At 32.8% G+C, this 16687-nt stretch overlaps 2 protein-coding genes and 1 pseudogene across 4 annotated transcripts in view; 1 reads left to right on the plus strand and 2 right to left on the minus strand.

Annotated features, from left to right (window-relative positions):
• Positions 1–16687, minus strand: part of LOC139482692 (RUN domain-containing protein 1-like) — a 726769-nt gene that overhangs the window by 661786 nt on the left and 48296 nt on the right. The window lies entirely within an intron of this gene.
• LOC139482542 (uncharacterized) lies at positions 5428–12109 on the plus strand. Its single transcript, XM_071266454.1, has 4 exons — positions 5428–5520; positions 7561–7677; positions 8358–8567; positions 8847–12109. Exons 1-4 carry the CDS (start codon positions 5428–5430, stop codon positions 9762–9764), a joined length of 1338 nt encoding a protein of 445 aa, XP_071122555.1. The 3' UTR covers positions 9765–12109.
• LOC139482543 (ATP-dependent DNA helicase Q1-like) lies at positions 10469–15061 on the minus strand (annotated as a pseudogene).

Genomic DNA, 16687 nt, shown 5'->3' on the forward strand with positions numbered 1-16687 from the left:
CAAAAATCATTCCAAAACATCAATTCGTGTTGGCACCAGCGGACTTTTAAAATGTAGATATCATTGAAAAAGCTAATTATCTCCCTTTGTTGCAAAAATGCCATTTTTTGGCATTAAAATTGAAATATCTTATTTAACTCATCGGTGACCTAGATTTTTTATTGTTGTTTTCGAATAAGCTGTTTATAAACTAAATAATTGTAAAATTTTAGTGATTTCTTAATTTAGTTCTTTTTTTATTTCGATATTACCGCTAACTCTCCTATTAGTTCAACAGAAAAAAAGGACATGAACAAAAAAGTATGCTTCTTTCGAAGGCAGATTGTGAGCGTAAATGAACGGCGACCCCATTTTTTTATTTCATTTTTCTATTAAGTATAAGATAAAGTTCATTTATAGAAAAATATAGACAAATCCTATATTAAATAAAACAAGAGTGCACACCCTGAAATGTCTCGCCTTCTATACTAATCATTGATATTATGTTGATAGTCCTAAGCATAAAGCTAAGCTTTATTACAACTGTCACATAAACTTAACATTGACCAAGATAACTAAACAAAGACCAATGAACCTTGAACAAGAGGTCCAGGTCAGATGAACCATGCCAGGCAGACAGGTACAGCTAACAATGCTTCTATACAACATATATAGTTGACACATTACTTATAGTTTAAGAAAAATAGACCAAAACACAAAAACTTAACACTGTGCAATGAACCGTGAAAATGAGGTCACGACTAAATAAAACCTGCTCGACTGACATAAAGACCATTAAATATTTACATACACCAAATATAGTTGACCTATGGCATATAGCATTAGATAAAAAGACCAAAACTCAAAAACTTAACTTTGACCACTGAACCATGAAAATGAGGTCAAGGTCACATCTGCCCGCTAGACATGTACACTTAACAATCATTCCATACAACAAATATAGTAGACCTATTGCATATGGTATGAGAAAAACAGACCAAAACACAAAAATTTAACTTTAACCACTGAACCATGAAAATGAGGTCAAGGTCAGATGAAACCTGCCAGTTGGACATGTACACCTTACAGTCCTTCCATACACCGAATATACTAGCCCTATTGCTTATAGTATCTGAGATATTGACTTGACCACCAAAACTTAACCTTGTTCACTGATCCATGAAATGAGGTCGAGGTCAAGTGAAAACTGTCTGACAGACACGAGGACCTTGCAAGGTACGCACATATCAAATATAGTTATCCTATTACTTATAATAAGAGAGAATTCAACATTACAAAAAATTTGAACTTTTTTTTTCAAGTGGTCACTGAACCATGAAAATGAGGTCAAGGACATTGGACATGTGACTGGCAGAAACTTCGTAACATGAAGCATCTATATACAAAGTATGAAGCATCCAGGTCTTCCACCTTCTAAAATATAAAGCTTTTAAGAAGTGAGCTAACGCCGCCGCCATAGCCGCCGGATCACTATCCCTATGTCGAGCTTTCTGCAACAAAAGTTGCAGGCTCGACAAAAATTCATTTAGACCCGCGAGCCCCCTTAAAGTGGTCTATTGCATTTACTTTTTAAATTTAACTTTAACTTATGAATTTTACAATTCTTATTAGATTTCATTTTACTTGAAATACTTTTCTTTTTGATTTCTTTTGCAAACTAACACTAATAGTTACATTTCATTTTTTGAACCTAACATATGAATTTCTATTCGTTTTTCAGTTCAGTTGACTATGTTTTACGTGTCGATTGTTGTACATTTGTAAACAAATCGTTGCTTTTTATTTGATGTACATCTTTGTTCCGGCATGGGCCTCGGTGGCCAAGTGGTCTAAGTAGTTCTACTACTGACAATCACTAGCCAGTAAAACACTGAGGTTGTGAGTTCAAACCACGCTCGTGCAGGTGCACTCGACTCCAATCTTAATTGACTAGGATTGTCAGTTTTCCTATCAAAGGTTGGTGGTTTTCTCCGGGCACTCTGACAGGCTTCCTCCACCTATAATAAACAGCTGTGCCATGAGCGCATCATATGCCTGTCATGTTTTCTAGGAATAAAGTTAAATAACTTCTCAATGTCATATCAGAAATTCATGAAAAATTAAAGGGAGGTTATCTTAATAGACATAAACCAGGCACCAAAGTTTAATAAAAAATAATCAAAGCACAAAGGTATTGTCCAACCAGATGCTCTGCAGGGCGCAGTTTTATACGACCGCAGAGGTCAACCCTGAACAGTTGGGGCAAGTATGGACACAACATTTAAGCTTGATACAGCTCTGAATTTGGATTGTGATTAAATAGTTGACACAATGTGATTAAATAGTTGACACAACATAGGTTTCTGACACCATGGACACAGAATGAATGTGGTCTAAGAACTTAAACTTAAAAATTTTAGATTGGACATTTACCTATTATGGTCCAATATCCAAAATCTAAATACATGGTTAGACTGAGCATATCATAGAACTCCAAGAATTCAATTTTTAATGAATTCAAATAAAGTTCAATTTTAGACCCTTTAGACCTCAATGTGGACCTATTTGATAAAAGAGGGACGAAAGATACCAAAGGGACAGTCAAACTCATAAATCTAAAACAAACTGACAACGCCATGGCTAAAAATAAAAAAGACAAACAGAAAAACAATAGTACACACGACAAAACATAGAAAACTAAAGAATAAACAACACGAACCCCACCAAAAACTAGGGGTGATCTCAGGTGCTCCGGAAGGGTAAGCAGATCCTGCTCCACATGTGGCACCCGTCGTGTTGCTTAAGTGATTACAAATCCGGTAAATAGTCTAATTCGGTAGGTCATATTCATGAAAGGGGATTGTAGTTACGACGTAAGGAACATATCCGATATCATTTGTGAAACGGTTATTCCATAACGGTCAACCAACTCGTGATGGCGTCCGTAAAATTTACGAAGGGATGATTTCAACTTCACCATTTGGAACTCTTGGTTTAATAGCTTCCTTGTGAGCAGCAAACCTCTATCAAGAAAATCATGATAGGAAATGCAAGCACGGGAATATCGTATCAATTGGGAGATATATACCCCGTATGCAGGTGCTGCTGGAATGTTGCTACTTAGAAATGGAAAGTTCACAATTGGAAAGCTGAAATCATCTCTTTTGTCGTAAAGTTTTGTTTTCAACCGACCCTCATTGTCAATTTCTAGATGTAAGTCAAGATATGAAGCCGACTTAACTGATAACCGGGCCCAAATATTAATCAAAGAGCAGATTGCTCTGAGGGATACGATTGCCATTGTTTCATTGACACATGTATACAGTTGTCGTTTGTTTATGTAATATATATGTGTTTCTCATTTCTCGTTTTGTTTATATAGATTAGACCGTTGGTTTTCCCGTTTGAATGGTTTTACACTACATGTAGTAATTTTGGGGCCCTTTATAGCTTGTTGTTTGGTGTGAGCCAAGGCTCCGTGTTGAAGGCCGTACTTTAACCTATAATGGTTTACTTTTTTAATTGTTATTTGTATGGAGAGTTGTCTCATTGGCACTCACACCACATCTTCCTATATCTATGTAGCTGGATAATATTATATTCAAAACTAATTCAACTGCACATGTAAAATGTAATTTATGTAATTTTACTAGTTACAAAATAGCCAATCCCAGATAAAAGTGTATGAACAATGTACTTAGGCCTATTGTGTTTTATTTTTGTACTATCAATTTAAAGTTAACTTTCCACAGCAGTCACTGAGACTCGGAGTGAGAAAAGGTATTTCATTTCGTATCTTATCACCTATATTTTTTCTATGTTAGTTCTTGGAGGAGCTTTATTCCTAACTTTTTAAATATTTAATTTCCTGTGGGTCAGTGATCATGACTCCTTCCGTACACATTCCTCGGTTTAAATTGCTATCATTTTTAATAGAATACCACGTTTATCGACAGAACGAGCTAATATTCGACATGTTCTTTTTGATTCAGAATTCACGGAAGTTACTTCCGGAAGGGAGACAACTCGACACGATAATATGGAAGACTCCATTTCGCCTAAAGGGGTGTACTAGTAACAACTTTAAGATGTGGACTACATTTATTTTAATTTAAATGATGCATATGATTTAAAATTATGCAACAACAATAACCTTCAATAGCAGACATACATAGAAAAGATCCATGCAATGAATTATAAGTTAACTAATTGAGCGGGAAATCCAGAGCAACCATTCAATTTAATACCCCTTGAAGTCAAGAAAACTATACGCATGCGCATAATTATTAAAACAAACCCTGGAGCAAGAACGTATATTAAATGTTAATTAAACGACCTAGATGATTCTCTATTTCTTTATGGAAGTACAATCTCAAATATCAGTTTCATAACTGTAACATATAAGAAAAACTCCACTTCAGTTCTTATATGACAGAAATAGATTTATCAGAATTCAGAGAACTCTCGAATTTTTATCAAAATGGGGAATTCCCTCTGACGTGTTTCTAAATTTATAAAAACACTAAATATAAATACTGCTTAATTCTGATTTTCGGTGTTGTTAAAAACGAATGTAGGACAGAAAGTCACAGGACAAAAAGTCACAGACAAAAAGTCACGGACAAAAAGTCACAGGACAAAAAGTCACAATTCATTTTTTCTGATTATTTTCTTTGAATAAAAAACGCTTATTTCTACAAAAATATTTTTGTATTTTTCTGAAACTATTGTATATAAACCAACTTAGTTAACAAAATTTATCCAAAAAATATCAAAGATAATCAAATAATTGTTAAAAAAACAGAAAGTCAAAGTGGCTTGGCACTTAAATGGCTTAAATTCATGGTACCAAGAAATCTTTCAATTGCATGAAATTAAAACTAAATAAACCTAAATTTTTCAAGTATAATGACACATTTCCTAAACTACAATATGAATTTACAGTGGCGGATCCAGAGGGGGGGTTCCGGGGGTGCGCACCCCCCTTTATTTTGGCCGATCAATGCATTTGAATCGGGACATATGTTTTGCACCCCCCCTTTGCCCTGGGCTAGCACCCCCCCTTTCGAAAATTCCTGCATCCGCCACTGATTTATGTATTAAAAAGTAAATATTTTAAGATATTTCTCTGATATATTCAAAGAATTGTCAACATATTATTTGTGACTTTTTGTCCTACCAAATTTGTGACTTTATGTCCTGTGACTTTTTGTCCTATGACTTTCTGTCCGTTTACTGTTAAAAACATGCATATAAGTCAAGGGAATTATCAAACATGCAGATTATGAAAAGAACATTACAGGAAAATTGTTTAAGTTCAATCCCTTTGTCTGATTGTACCTTTAAAAGCAAGACAATCATAAGAATCTGTGATGTTCCCTAATGTTTAGAAAGTAGAGGCTCTCAAGAGCCTGTGTCGCTCACCTTGGTCTATGTGCATATTAGACAATGGACACAGATAAATTCATGACAAAATTGTGTTTTGGTGATCATGATGTGTTTGTAGATCTTACTTTACTGGACATTCATGAACTTGGACCAGTAATTACAGTGGAAAATATTAATTCATCTAAAATTCAAATAAAAATTGGGTGCAAACATGTAGGGTGGTAACAAAGTTGGGGGGGGGGGAACATGCGAGGTGCGAAAGTGTATTGGATGCGAATGGACCTGATACCGGTAGGGTTAGGGCAAAAAAACATATTCTTTTAAATGGCCTGAATGTTGTATAAAGCAAACTAAAATAATCAAACAGAAGGTCATGGCTCCTCAACATTTTAAGAAGAAAGCAGGTTTTCTGTCTCAGAAGAGGATCAAATTAATCAGAAGACATAAACCATACAAAATATAAGTGCAATTAAAGTAAATTATATTGGATGAACTTGGTTTTAAATAAAACTCCCTAAGCAAACATTTCTCTAGCAAAGTGTCTATATAAATTTGTAAGATTTGGAAATAAGGGAGCTACCATTTGATTTTTATGGGGGGGCTAGGATGAAAAATTTTGTCCTGCATTTTTTTTTAGTTGTAATCTCTGTCCTGCCTTTTTATTTTTCACTCTATTCGGTCCTGCCTTTTTTTTATTAGTTTATCCTGACTTTTTTTTACCTAAATTGTCATCCTGCCTTTTTTTTTTGCAAAGTGTCTCATCCTGCCTTTTTTTTTACTCAAAACTCCTGTCCTGCCTATTTTTTTCAAATTTCATCCTAGCCCCCCCATAAAAATCAAATGGTAGCTCCCTTATTCTAAAAACAGTTGTTGGCATGACACGGGTTATGTTCTTCTCATATATGTTATGATGGTATGATACTAAACCCCTTACGGGAAGGATTGTGCCTGATGTTCATATGATGAAATCATAATCTTTCAGTCAGTTTAATTGAAGTCTGGAGCTGGCATGTCAGTTAACTGCTAGAAGTCTGTTGTTATTTATGTATTATTGTCATTTTGTTTATTTTCTTTGGTTACATCTTCTGACATCAGACTCGGACGTCTCTTGAACTGAATTTTAATGTGCGTATTGTTATGCGTTTACTTTTCTACATTGGTCAGAGGTATAGGGGAGGGTTGAGATCTCACAAACATGTTTAACCCCGCCGCATTTTTGCGCCTGTCCCAAGTCAGGAGCCTCTGGCCTTTGTTAGTCTTGTATTATTTTAATTTTAGTTTCTTGTGTACAATTTGGAAATTAGTATGGCGTTCATTATCACTGGACTAGTATATATTTGTTTAGGGGCCAGCTGAAGGACGCCTCCGGGTGTGGGAATTTCTCGCTACATTGAAGACCTGTTGGTGACCCTCTGCTGTTTTTTTTTATTTGGTCGGGTTGTTGTCTCTTTGACACATTCCCCATTTCCATTCTCAATTTTATTCCATTCTCAATTTTAAATCCTACAAATGAAAAATGCTTAACATGGACAATTTATCATTTATATAACTAAATTATGCAATCATTCCACTAAGAAACTATAAAACATTTTGATACTTTGTATTTGTCTATGTATTGTGTGCCATTGTGTCCCATCTACATTTACTCCCATTCTCCTATTTGTAACAACACAAATAAAACAGTTTAAAATTTCCTAAAAGTCTTTTAGGTGATATACAGAAACATCAGGACTAAGTATACATACATTTCTTTAATGTTTCAATGATTGTATTGATTACATTTTCAATCCAGTACTATTTATTCTGAGAAATATCAATTTTTATGAAGATACAAATAGGAGAATGGGAGAGAGAGTAAATGTAGATGGGACACAATGGCACACAATACATAGACAAATACAAAGTATCAATGAACATACTAGTTTTTATCATGTTTATTTTTGTTCATCATCTTGATAGTTATGAAGGGTCTTCAAAAATGAAAGAATCATTCATACCCTTCAACAATGTAAAAAATAGACAGTTGTATATGAGTACCAGTCAAAAGAATTATGGAAACAAGGGCCATTCTAAAGTTTAATTTGTAGAATGGTAAAATTTCAGTGTCTTTTTTGTAACTGTTACATCATTTGGTCTCTGTTCATGCTGTTTCACATGTACATTATGCCTATCCTTTTATTTTATTTTTTTAAGAAACTGACCAAAAGATTTCTCAAATTAGGTAACAGCAGAGACCAGGGGACTTTAGCAAACCTGAAGATTTTGATTCAGAGGTCAAATGTCAATGGAAAGGTGAAAAGTAGATTTAAGGTATGTGCGCATACTGTTTTAACTTCAGGTACTTTTAAAAATGGATCTTAAAATGAAAGCTAAATTTACCTCCAATTAATTTTGTCCTCTTTAATTTTAGAATGTGTACATCAATGAAATATGAAAAAATTGGTGAACATAAGTTCAATAGCTAGATTCTAAAGGGAACAATTTTTGTTTGTTTGGTGATATATAAAAGAAGGTGTGGTATGCTTCCCAGTGAGACTTATCTCCACAAGAGACCAACATGACACAGAAATCAACAACTATAGGTCACCGTATGGCCTTCAACAACGAGCAAAGCCCATACCGCATAGTCAGCTACAAAAGACCCCGAAAAGACAATGTAAAACAATTGAAACAAAAAAAATTATGTACAAAAAATTAATGAAAAATAATTATGTAACAGATAAACAAACAACAATCACTAAATTACAGGCTCCTGACTTTGGACAGACACAAACATGTATGCATTTATGTTATTAGTAAAACTCTTTTATTTTACAGCATCATAGCAATCAACACAATTTTAGGTTCATTGTTTTATTTCCTCTTGATAACAAAATTACATGTATAAATTTGTCAAATAATATTCAACTTTTTTGTTTAAAAAATAACCTGGTTCAAAGTATTTTTTTATAAAAAATACTGTGTTATTATTTATTTTGGTTTGTTTTTAGGCCCATGAAGACTTTGTCCTTACTGTAGGGCATTCTTACTTCCTTGATTATGTGATGAAAAAATTTGATATGAAAGACTTGGACGACACACCAACCCACAAACTGTTACCTGAAAATATTAAACAGTTACATGCTCCTTCAAAACAGAAGATTTTTGATGCCCTTATGGAGGAAGTGATAGCAGATATTTACATACCTTATGAAACTCAGGTATAATTGAATAGAATTCTACACTTATCAGTTAAACCATTTTTTTTTTTTGGGGGGGGGGGGTTATTCCATTGCATGCATCAAAAAAATGATTTCATTATTGTAAATTTCCAATATTTTTCTTTAATTTCACATTAATGTAGTAAATATAAGCAATTATATATCACAATACAGTCTTGTATATTGCATTCAGTTTATTTTAGTTTATGAAACAAATGTTCATTCATACCACAGATTTTTTATTCATATTTTCTATACATGTATATATACTAATTTCAGGCACCCAAAAAAGTGGATCTAAAACTACTGATAGCCAACCAGGCATACCAATGTTCTGCATCATTAGACAATAACACAGCAATAGTTCCACTCTCTATTAATGGTAGACAGACTATCATACAAGTTCCTGTTCCTAGACTACAAGAAGGCTGCATCATAAATGTTAATGGTATTGCAATTGTTATTCAGGAAGTGAAAAAGGGACAAGATGACCTGTTTAATTATGTTCACAATTTTCTTCAATGGTATTTTATTATTTTGCAAATGGAAGATGCTATTCATGAAGGAGATATGGTTAGAACAAATGTAATCATTAAGACAATGATTCCATTTTTTTTCTCACACTCAGTTCTTTCTAAGTATTTTACCGAATGTATTGACTTCATTCTAAAGACTGAGTTCACTTTGCCACCTCATGTTGCTACAGAGGTTAGGGCTGCATCTTTTGTTAACGTCCATGGTGGTATTGGGAAAAATAAGGCTGCAGACATGCACAAGGAAAATGAAGTGAAGTTAGTCAAAGATTTGATCAAAGGTCTTGGGGCAAACAAGACAGAAAAATCTATTATCACAATGTCAAAAGCAGCACCAGTTATAAACGATGTAACAACAAACTTTGACAAAATGTTGAAATTGAACGACTTCAAAACAAAACATAATAAGAGATCATCGGAGGAAGACATTAGTACTCTAGTTAAGAAGCTAAAAGACCTTGATCTTTGGAATTTTCATGAAAACAGAACACTAACATTATTCACTGGTATAGGTCAATCACCTTTCAACTTCGATACTGATGTGTTTTTAAGGAATATGAAATCAACCATATTCAGACTGCAAAGGGATTTGCCATGTGAGGCAAATGATGATAACAATCATGATGATGATGATGACGATGAGGAAAGTGACATGGAAGATTAATTAAAACATATACATGTACTTGCATTTAAATAATTTACTGGTCATACATGTACATACAATTTATAATAATCAAAAACGAAAAATGAAAAAATCTGTTATTGATGTGTAATTGTAAATAAATTAATATGAAGTAGAAAGTTGAATGATGATGGAATTCAATTCAAGTCAATTCCATGCCATGGTTCACTCAACAAGGGGAATTTTTGACAATACTATAAGAGTAATTGAATATTTTTTACAGCATTTTGAGAAATGATTTTGCTATGAAAATGTGTACTATAAGTAAAAGAAAACTCCTTTAAAAAAACGAAATTTCTGTATAACATGATAAGGTCAATAGTTAGGTTGAATTTTTAAGCTTAAACTGTATTGGTTTAACAAGGATAATGAGTGTTTTAAAATATATGTCTAAATGTCAAAGCAGACTTACTTCTTTGCTTTTTTTCATAATAAAAAATAAGGCTATTAAAAACTTTCAACAAGTTGTTATTTTGAATTAAATGCTGCACGTCAACACAATGTAAAACAGTGAGTTGTCTTATAAAAAATATATTGCATTTTTCACTAAAAAAAATTCTATTTAAATCTTAAGGTAACTGTAAAGCAAATTGAAAGTCAAAATATAATGGATCTACTCATGTGATATCATGAAATGGTAATTTCAATCAAAATTAGGCCACAATTGTCTACCTTACAAGACCTTGTTATGGGTTATAGTGAAAACATTCAAAATAGAATAATATATATGTACTGTTATTTATGAGAGAACATTTCAAATGGTTCTGTATTTTAATCTTTGTCACTTTTGTTAATTGTAACTGCCTGCAGTAACTGCAACATTCATGCATTGGTCCATTAAATTTGGTTTCATTAAAGCCAAAGTATTGTAGCAGCTGAAGTCTGAGACATTTATCTTTTGTCTTGCAGTACCTGCACCATAGCGTCCGATAAACCCTTACGATTTTTCGCTAGATCGTTGTTATTGTAGTACATTCACGCCTCATCTTTCTGACCCTTTCTACCTGCTCTGCCAACCTCCTGGAAATATTTCTCCAATGTAGTTGGGGGCCTACAATGTATGATTCTAGTAATTGCAGGTGCATCTAGACCCATCCCCAATGCCACAGTTGCCAAAACCAACCTAAGTTTTGGTTCCTCTTTCCGTAGTTCAAACAGAATGTGTTGTTTCATTTGAGATGTATAATCCTTGTGAAATTGGCCAAAAATTCTATTTTCAGGAATTGCCTCACCTATGTACTGCTCCTCTTTTAACCCATAATTTATAAATTGGTAGAAATACCCCAATGCTTCTAAACTTTCTACGTACACTATTGTTAATGGGAACTTGTCCTGCTTAGTTTTAAGCTCTTGTGCTAGAGGAACAACAATATCATCATATTTGCTAAACTTCTGAAGGTTTGACAATCTTGTTTTTATTTCAAGGAACAAATTCGGTCGGTCCGGGTTTACTTTAATAATAGTTGGGTTAATATACTGAAGTATTTTGGAGAGAGATTGTATACAACTTGGTGTGGCAGTTGCTGTTACAGCTAGGTGAGCAGCATTTGGAAAAAGAACTGTTTAATTCTCCAATCTGCTTAAACTTTGGTCTGAAATCTTCTCCCCTGCAATTTTAATTATATGAAATTTGACAGCAGAAAAGAAATCAGTAAAGGGTATGACTTTTTTCTTCAGAAAATAACATAACAAAGCCTCCAAATACATGATATAACATCACCTAAATATTAAATTTAAGTTAAAAATCATAATTTCAGACTCATTAACAAGAGCAAGTCACTGCATGATCGTCATGAGGTGTTATGATTTTGTAGATATGAAAATTAGTATGATTGGGAAAAAGACATGTCTAATATTTGTAAATTATTTGTATGCCAATGTTTGAAGTATTTGCATTGTTGTTTATCACTGTCATTGACTGCACATATGTTGTGTTCTATCAATAAAATTGTTTTTATCTTGAATAACTGGAAGGAAATGATAAAAACATGTAGATGTCTTTAGATCAGAAACTCATTAAATAGATTTTAAAGTGAAAAACAAAAACATTATGAACTTTACTAAAACTAGATATTCTCAAAATTTCTAGCAAACAACCAATAATTTTGAAGTTTTTTTCTCTCAATCTTTTTAAAATAAGGCATTGGTAATCGTTAAATTAATCTTTATTTTCCTTTAGCTTATATGTTTATATATATAAGAAATGTACCATTGTATAACATCATTGTAAAATTAAAACGAGACTTGATATATCATTTGTATACATGTATTATTTGTATAATATATTTGCAAATCATGTAAATAAATAATAAATGAAGTTCACTTATCATCCAAATCAGTGTATATATAATGTAATACAGAATGGAAACCCCTACATGTATAAATGTGACATTCAGTTGCATGTGTTTAAGACTATTAAGACTATATTTAAGACTATTTGCAACATAGAATCTGGAGTAATGGGACAAAATATCACACAACGCATGAACAAAGAGAACCAGATGCTCCGCAGGGCGTAGCTTTATACGACCGCAGAGGTTGAACCCTGAACGGTTGGGGCAAGTATGGACACAACATTCAAGCTGGATTCAGCTCTAAATTTGGATTGTGATTAAATAGTTGACACAGCATAGGTTTCTGACACAGAATGAATGTGTTCTAATGAACATTAAAAAAAAATTCGCTATGCTGTTGAATATTAATCCTCTCAAAAAAATGTTTGAAGAAATTTTCTTTTTATTTATGAAATTTCAAATGAGAAAAATTGAACCCAATTTTTTTAATCACATCCCCCTTTCCATTATTCCAAAACTAATCTCAATTAAAATATTCTAATGAAGTTTGCAACAATAACTACTCATTAAAATACATCATAAAATATTAAGATGTAAAACAACTGCTTGTTATCACTGAATGGTAAAGATTATTTTAATTTATCAGTTGGTAGTAAAAAGTGAATATACATTGTATATTGTATATAACAAAGATTTAAGTTGATTCTGGACAAAGAAAGATAACTCCAATTAAAAAAAATTCTTGCTATTGCACAATATTGTGCAATAAGATATTTCTTGCTTACTATTCTGGACAAAGAAAGATAACTCTAATTAAAAAAAATTTTGCTATTTCACAATATTGTGCAATTAGATATTTCTTGCCATTGCGCAATACTGTGCAATTGAAAGGACTTGCTATTGCACAATATTTAATATAATAATTTTAGATCCTGATTTGGACCAACTTGAAAACTGGGCCCATAATCAAAAATCTAAGTACATGTTTAGATTCAGCATATCAAAGAGGCCCAAGAATTCAATTTTTGTTAAAATCAAACTTAGTTTAATATTGGACCCTTTGGACTTTAATGCGCGTAGACCAATTTGAAAACAGAACCAAAAATGAAGAATCTACATACACAGTTAGATTTGGCATATCAAAGAACCCCATTTATTCAATTTTTGATGAAATCAAACAAAGTTTAATTTTGGACCCCGATTTGGACCAACTTGAAAACTGGGCCAATAATCAAGAATCTAAGTACATTTTTAGATTCAACATATCAAAGAACACAACCGATTCATTTTTTGTCAAAATCAAACTAAGTTTAATTTTGGACCCGTTGGACCTTAATGTAGACCAATTTGAAAACGGTACCAAAAGTTAAGAATCTACATACACAGTTAGATTCGGTATATCAAAGAACCCCAATTATTCAATTTTGATGAAATCAAACAAAGTTTAATTTTGGACCCTTTGGGCCCCTTATTCCTAAACTGTTGGGACCTAAACTCCCAAAAACAATACCAACCTTCCTTTTATGGTCATAAACCTTGTGTTTAAATTTCATAGATTTCTATTTACTTATACTAACGTTATGGTGCGAAAACCAAGATAAATGCATATTTGGGTCCCTTTTTGGCCCCTAATTCCTAAACTGTTGGGACCTAAACTCCCAAAATCAATACCAACCTTCCTTTTGTGGTCATAAACATTGTGTTTAAATTTCATTGATTTCTATTTACTTGGACCTAAACTCCCAAAAACAATACCAACCTTCCTTTTATGGTCATAAACCTTGTGTTTAAATTTCATAGATTTCTATTTACTTATACTAACGTTATGGTGCGAAAACCAAGATAAATGCATATTTGGGTCCCTTTTTGGCCCCTAATTCCTAAACTGTTGGGACCTAAACTCCCAAAATCAATACCAACCTTCCTTTTGTGGTCATAAACATTGTGTTTAAATTTCATTGATTTCTATTTACTTAAACTAAAGTTATTGTGCGAAAACCAAGAATAATGCTTATTTGGGCCCTTTTTTGGCCCCTAATTCCTAAACTGTTGAAACCAAAACTCCCAAAATCAATCCCAACCTTTCTTTTGTGGTCATAAACCTTGTGTCAAAGTTTCATAGATTTCTATTAACTTAAACTAAAGTTATAGTGCGAAAACCAAGAAAATGCTTATTTGGGCCCTTTTTGGCCCCTAATTCCTAAAATGTTGGGACCAAAACTCCCATAATCAATACCAACCTTCCTTTAATGGTCATAAACCTTGTGTTAAAATTTCATAGATTTCTATGCCTTTTTACTAAAGTTAGAGTGCGAAAACTAAAAGTATTCGGACGACGACGACGACGCCAACGTGATAGCAATATACGACGAAAATTTTTTCAAAATTTGCGGTCGTATAAAAATTATCAACGAAACAGGCCTTTGATTTTTGTTCTTCATCTTGATAGATGATGTAGGGTCTTCAACAATTTATATGAATATGGTGATCATGTACAGTATATATATCCATTCCAATATAGTAATTGCTTCGGGTCCCCAGGGCTCGAACCTGGTGTCTTACTAAAAGAAGAAAGACAGCGCCAAAAAACCCTTATAATGCAATCGGAGGACATATGCATGTACATGTAAAGAAATTACCATTTCAACTTAGAACTTGGTACACATGTAAAAAAAGATCACACAAAATTATCTAAAATAAAGGGGCATATTATTGTGTTTTTTCTGATCTTCAAACTTAAGTTTTCTTTAATAACAAGTGCCTCTGTTCTTGTCTTTTCTTTATTCAATCACTTTGGTATCTCCATTTTTTTTAATATACTCACCACTCCTCAATCATGTGAACTTCATCAACTGCAATGCAGCACACCTTTTGCTGAAAGACTTTGCTGCGTAGTATTCTGCTCAAAACTGGAGTGAACATAGCCTCAGGATGGCTGTACAAAATCTCAATGTCCCCACTTTTAATCATTTCCATATCAGTCATTGTAACCTACAATTGAAAATATTTAAGGGTCATCTTGAGAGGATTTACTGAATTATTGATCAGACATATTAATTGGTAAAACTTATTTCAATATACATGTACATTTGTTAGAAAAATTTGGACTGAATTCAGAAATTATTGCAAAAATGTGACATGTGTGACAGGGTTGTTATCATAGTAATTTGAACTCGCATTTTAGATTTGGACATGAATGAAGCAGGATTTTTCTCAATAACACTAAAATAAAAATCACATTTTGTTTTAAAAAGACAAAAACCAACAAAAAAACGCTTGCAATAATTTCTGATTTTACAGTAAAAAACATTTTCAACACCAGATGCACAATTCAACAAAGCTGTCTCTTCAGTAATGGGCAATGCAAAATCGATCTGAAAATCAAAACATTACAAAAGATGAAGATCTTAGGCCACGGTTTTTTAATTTGTTGGTTTACGGATTTTTCTCATAAAAAAGTCGGGTCGGTCGGTCGGAAAAAAAAAGAAAAGAAAATATCTTTCAAAACAGAAAAATATGCAAAATAAATATATATTTCACCTTACTTAACAAAATGTTTGTCTTATTTGCTGTTTTGTAATCATTTCTTAACATTTCGTTCGATGAAATATTATTGATCAGTGATCATGAACATCGCAGGACATCGTTTAATAACTTCCTGTAAAAAAGAGGGGTTGCACGGACAAAGACGAAATTAAATCGTCATTTCACAAACAAGAAAAACAGATTCCCGTAGCTCTCAATCAATTCCAGAAAACTTGGTAAATAATGATCTTCAGTTACAAAAACTGATAAAGAAAAAAAAATGTAAAAACGTCGTACAAAAATAAGTTTCAACACACGTGTCGAAAAACGTAATAGACTCGTCCACTGGAAAAACGACAATATCGGGTTAATCAGTTGTCATGCAATCCGGTTTTTATCCCAATGATTGATAATATGAAACAAGAAAATTTCAAATGATTTGTTAATATTCAGTACTTTAATTGATGTTATTCCACCTGTCAACATTTGGACAAGTCTATTTCTCTGAGATGATGCATCTTACGGACTGATGACAAATAAGGGAAACGAACTTATTTTTGTAATAGGTTTTCAACACAGGTTTCGTTCCGCAAAATTATTTGCGCAAAAGACATTTCAAGGTCAGTTATAATTGATTTGTCTATTTTTAGAAACGTAAATTGGAAGTTTTATTTTATTAATCACTCAGTCCATATAAAAGACAATCGTTATTTTATCTCTGACCCTGCATTAGTATTTCACTCCTGCTATTGCATAATTTATGTATAATCAACTTTTCTATTATTCGTCATCTCAGACAGCAAGTCCTAACATTTAATTATTCTTTCAGAATCATCATCATACCGCTAAAAATATTTCATAAGTTGAATGTTTATTAAAATATGAAATGTTTCGTTGTAGCATCTCAGATCTGCATTTTACACAACTCAACGATTATTTAAGGTTCAGTTAGTTTTTCTTTCAATTTATTTTCTTTTCATTTCAATTTGTATTTTGATAACGATAAAAAATAGGCAGTGTCTGCGCGTACCCGCATGTGGGTACGAATAGTCAAATTGCCTTTCTAGGCTGCATGTACCCACATCC

The sequence above is a fragment of the Mytilus edulis genome, chromosome 7 (genome assembly GCF_963676685.1).
Source record: "Mytilus edulis chromosome 7, xbMytEdul2.2, whole genome shotgun sequence".
In the NCBI taxonomy this organism is placed as follows: domain Eukaryota; kingdom Metazoa; phylum Mollusca; class Bivalvia; order Mytilida; family Mytilidae; genus Mytilus; species Mytilus edulis.